This window comes from Triticum aestivum, chromosome 2A (assembly GCF_018294505.1).
Source record: "Triticum aestivum cultivar Chinese Spring chromosome 2A, IWGSC CS RefSeq v2.1, whole genome shotgun sequence".
Lineage (NCBI taxonomy): Eukaryota > Viridiplantae > Streptophyta > Magnoliopsida > Poales > Poaceae > Triticum > Triticum aestivum.
This window is the reverse complement of record NC_057797.1, coordinates 24,068,241-24,073,246: the sequence shown is the minus strand read 5'-3', so window position 1 is coordinate 24,073,246 and position 5,006 is coordinate 24,068,241. Positions and strand designations below refer to the sequence as shown.

General features: G+C 51.5%; 1 protein-coding gene across 1 annotated transcript; it reads right to left on the bottom strand.

Annotated features, from left to right (window-relative positions):
- Positions 1–274: 274 nt before the first annotated feature.
- LOC123184413 (cell number regulator 2-like) lies at positions 275–1,079 on the bottom strand. The gene has a single exon (XM_044596541.1). The coding sequence runs from the start codon at positions 978–980 to the stop codon at positions 522–524; it is 459 nt and encodes a 152-aa protein (XP_044452476.1). The 5' UTR covers positions 981–1,079; the 3' UTR covers positions 275–521.
- Positions 1,080–5,006: the final 3,927 nt, after the last annotated feature.

The following is a 5,006-nucleotide window of genomic DNA, read 5'->3' as shown; positions in this document are numbered from 1 at the left end:
GTTGAATCGTGGATACTACGTTCTCACGGGAGCAACAATTTCTTTAGCCGCACCTGAGTACTCTGCCAATTTCTTGTTCTTGTCTTTAGTTTACATATATGTTCATGTATTTGTCCATATGGGACAACAATTAGGCTCCGACTAGGCAAGTATATGTTCTCGTCCCGAATCCCCAACTCCCTCTTAAATACGGACTCTCATATTCCTACCCGCAAGTAACATCGTGAGAAACAAGTGATAGCCGGGCAGCGAAATAGAGAACTAAATTAAGATGGATGCCACACAAAAGGTACATCATATCTCACTGTGATAGTACATGGTTACCACTTACCAGCATGAAAACCTGAAACCTCATAACAAGGATGCCTACCTACTAAATGGAAGAAGCAAACCAACCACAACGTACATACGTTGCGATCTGCTATCAGCAAAGACTAAGTATGTATCCAATCCAACAGGGACGTAGCTAAGCTAGCTAGCACCACCAATTTATATATACCGCCCTCCGATGAACGTGTCTGTCATATCATGTGCTGCGTGGCGGGCGGCACGATGGAGCCGTCGCTGCGGCCCTGCTGCTTCTGTAGCTCCACATTGGCGTGCCATCCGATGTCCATGACGAAGCCCCGGTTGCGGAGCTCGCGGTACTCCTGGCAGATGGCGCAATACTCGAGCCAGCAGAAGTGGACGCAGCAGTCCGGACAGGGCGTCTCCTGGAGCCCGTACTGGGCGCGCATCTTGGTGCGGTATACGCAGGAGTAGATCCACTGGCACTGCCACCCCGTCAGCAGCCCCACCGCAAAGTAGAGCGCCGCGCCGGTGCCGCTCGACGTCGCCCCCTTGTCCAGGATCTCCGCTATCCGCCCCACCGCGACGCACGGGCAGCACCACCCCATCAAGCAGACGCCCTGATCCTCGGCGCAGTCGAACAGTCCCGTGGACCAGGGCGTGGTCCCGGCCTCCACGGTGGCTGCTGGCATGCTCGTACCGGCCGGCGGGCAAGCCGAATGAACCCGTTCCGTTCCTCCTATAGCTAGCAATCCGGCCACTGGTGGACGAGGGGCAAGCGGGTGGCCTCAGCTAGCAGGAGGGCCAAGGCTCCTGTATATGATTGTACCCACGATTTATTAGCAATGAAAAAAATTAGGCAGCACTATTATTAGCTAGACTATCAATAATAAGTGGCACATGATTTCCATGTTCCATCTCCCGATAAAAATAGTACAGTACCTACTATAAGGAAAGGAAAATACTCTGAAATGTGCCCCCTATAGGCTATGACAATTCCATGACCGACTTCATTTTCTTATGGTGAATTGGAGCGGCGCCACATTAGGGATGATGAGTAGTAGTACGTCTGATGTGTGGACATGGCAGTGAGTCGTTATTTCATGCCTTCATACAGCTGTGTGGTCGTGCGCTGTTATTTTAAAAGGAATTCTTTCAAGTCAAGTTGCCTAGACTTCATCCAGCCACTTGGACTAGGGATTTGCTATATCAGGCTATGCCAAATAGCGGCGGATCCCTCCCACTTTGGCCTCGCTATAGCGGGGTCTGCCTCGTCTCCTGTGGCCTTAGGGCCATTGATGCGTGGTGGATCCTACCCTTTGTCGTTGAGAGGGCTCATGCTTCATTTTAGATGTTTTTTTTTGTCTGTTTGGTGTTTGTATCCTGCTTGGGAAGACAAGACAATGGCATCTAACAACTAACTATCAGGAATGCCAATAAAATTAGTTGCCTCATTACACGGAGGTGATGTCAACACACTACTTTGAGCAAATCCTTATGCCCATGCCCGAACAACCCTTCACGTGTTGGAGCTCTGCAGCCTTCTTTTCTTCTCTGCCCTAATTCTCTATCAGAGTTTCAGGTGGTTGCCTCACCCTGCCAGGTAATGAACATGCAACCAAATGATTCAAAACAAATGTGTATTACAATATATATGCCCGACCAACATATGAAGAATCCCGACAACAAGATATGTATCTGCGACTAACACAATGCCACTTGTAGTTCAACAGGAAACAAAAAAACCCTCTTAATTAAGATATAAGCTACAAATAGGAGTGTTCCCATGAGAACTACAAAGGGATCCCCAACAATGCCTCTGTTAAATTTTCCTTGAAATCGCCCTACCCCTTTGTTGTTGTTCATTTCTTTATTTGTCTTGGATACCATGGGAGAGATCCCGACACGGGGTACCAGAGAGAAAAAGACATCGGATGCTTATAAGAGCTCAAGGAAGGATGAACAGGTACATCATCAAAGTATGTCTTCTCCAAGGTAGAGGATCTCAACCTTGAGGAGCTAGGAGCATTTCCAATTTCTCCCGCGAGTACGGACAAAAATTTCACATCGGTTTTGATATGAGCATACCGGCACATGTGGGCCACCACCATGATTTCCATTATGGCATTATCACTATCTCAATAAATATAATTCTCATCCCAAATCAATCTAGATCGTGTCCACTTTGATTGTGCCAACGACAGTGAGGAGGTCGTCTGTGAGTAGGGTCAACGATGAGGCGAAGATGGAAAGGATTGTGTTGCCCAAAAGTAGAGGTGGACCATTTAGGAACCACTTAGTAGTAGTGCAGGTCTTACACCCCTACACTACTAATATTGCATAACCCGGGGGCACGACGGGGACCACTTAGTAGTAGCGCAGATTTTACACCCCTGCGCTACGACTACGCCTTACCTGTAGTGCACCGTTTGCACCCGCGCTACTCCTAAGTAGCAGTAGCGTGGGTCAAATACGGGGCGCCACTACTAAGTGGTTGCCTATAGGGTTTTCCCTAATAGTGGATCTTCTTCATGATCTGGATGTTCATTGGAAGAAAGGCTTGTTAAAACTTCACAATATTCATTGTTGTGGTGGAAGACTTAATAAATTCACCTCACCCTTGAGGGAGGGTCACTCTCTAAGCAGTTGTTTGGTCTAAGTGCCCCTTCTCTAGACAGCCAATTATCCTTGGGTCCGTCCCTCGATTCGTTTGATAATGCCTTGTGTCAAAGTATCCCATCCGTCCAACATGGCCCTCTGAGTTTGTGTAGGATTATTACCCAAACTAGCTGAAAGGAAAATTTTCCTTGCCAAATATTCTGCTAGCTTAATTTTTGTGTAGATTGAATATCCAAACTAATTTTCAAGAATAGAACATTTGGCATATAATGCAGAATTTCTATTTGATCTTCTGAATCTTCTTATGTACACTACCTTTATTAAGTCATAATTACCTTATGTATTCCGTAATATATAACATGAGAGATAGGGGTAAATGGCACAAGAATGGGTCTATATCATTTATAATTAACCGCCAGATCAATATATTTGTATCCTCGGCTTTATGTTATATAGCAAACATCATCACATACATTCAGACAAACCGATACAGCACACACCACCACCGCACACAACACACGCCCAAGACATGATACAAAGGTGTCAGGCACCGTCCCCCAATGCCACCGCCTACCAAGCCAACCAAAGATGACGAAGGATAACCGCTTGGAGAGGACGGACATGACTGAGCAATGACTCCAAGACAGTGCCTCCTAGAAGGTGACGCCCACGGATATCCGCCACCGTCCGATCCGTATGTCAAGTTTTCACGTGGAGTCACATGCGAGGGGCCGAGAGCACAGCCGCAATGGCTTCATGAAGGATACGACATCCACGGCCGCCACCGCTGTCGACCAGTACAAGAACTGGGCAAGTGATGAACTCCGGCGCTCGCACCCCTCCGACATACCCTAGCTCTGCCAACTAGCCGCAACCAAGCCCCCCACAAGGCCATGGTTGCCCTCCCACACCTGAGACGTAGGGTCCGCCCACGTACGCCACGCCTCCCGTCGCCTGGGCCGCCGCCCAACATCCAAACACCCCCAAGATCATCCAACAGGATCAGCTTTGGACAAAGGGGACACCCTAGACCGACAAACCGTAGAATGTGTCCCGCCTTGAAGATCGCCGATGCTACAGCCGCCCGCACGCGTCAAGGGAAAGGCGGAGGTGGGGGAGTAGACGCATCCAGACCGACACACCCCTGTGCTGGTGACGGGGGCCCGAGCACGTCGGCGCCGCCCATCCCTCCAGCCCAATCTCTCCCCCAAGACACACCCCCGTGCCATCCCGCCTCGGCGTCTAGTGCAGAGCCACGCAAGGCCACCGACACAGCCCCATCCACCGACAAGGAGGGCCCGTCAGGACTGCCACCAACCCCCGAGCAAGCTTACCGGGGAGTCCAATCGCGCTGTCGCCGCCATCCAGCCGACGGGACACCTGGAAATCGTGCAGCCCGCCCACCTACCACCGCCGCCGCGCCTTCGCCCCCACCAGCATGGCCACGGCAGAGGCGGACGCCCGCAGCTCTCGTCGCTCCCGGCCCGCACCACGGCCCAGATCTGGCCGCACGCCGACAGGGCCAGCACCGCTGGAGCCCACCGCGCCCCACCACGCCTCAGCCCTTCACGCCACCCCCGCCCTGCTGTCGTCGCCGTGGTGCCGCTCGACCTTGGAACCCGCATCCATCGGCCCGGACGGGGGAAGGAGGAACACCCCGCCGCCTCCCGCGCTGGCAGGGCTTAGCCCACCAGCACGTCGGGGCGGCGGCGAGGGGAGGGAGGCGTGAGGAGGAGGGCCCCGGGCCGGATTAGAAAAATATATTAAATGGGCAACTTTTATGAATGCTGACGCAAGAATGCATGTGGTGGCGGATGTGCCAGAAATTTTTTTTTTCTCTGCGTGCGGACACCGTCAAAATGTCACTCACGACTTGGCGAGGCACAAGAGAAGATAAACCCAAGGGGAGTCCGTTTCCACTTCCGGCCGGGCTCCGACCTTATCTTCCTCTCGGATCGGATGTCTGTACGTACGTACAGTCCGACCTCAACTCAAAGTCTCAAACTCCCGGCCGGAAAAACATGCCTGCCAAGATACCAATATATATATACAGCTGCGTACGTGCCAAAATCAACATCAGAAATTCCGATCTACTCAAA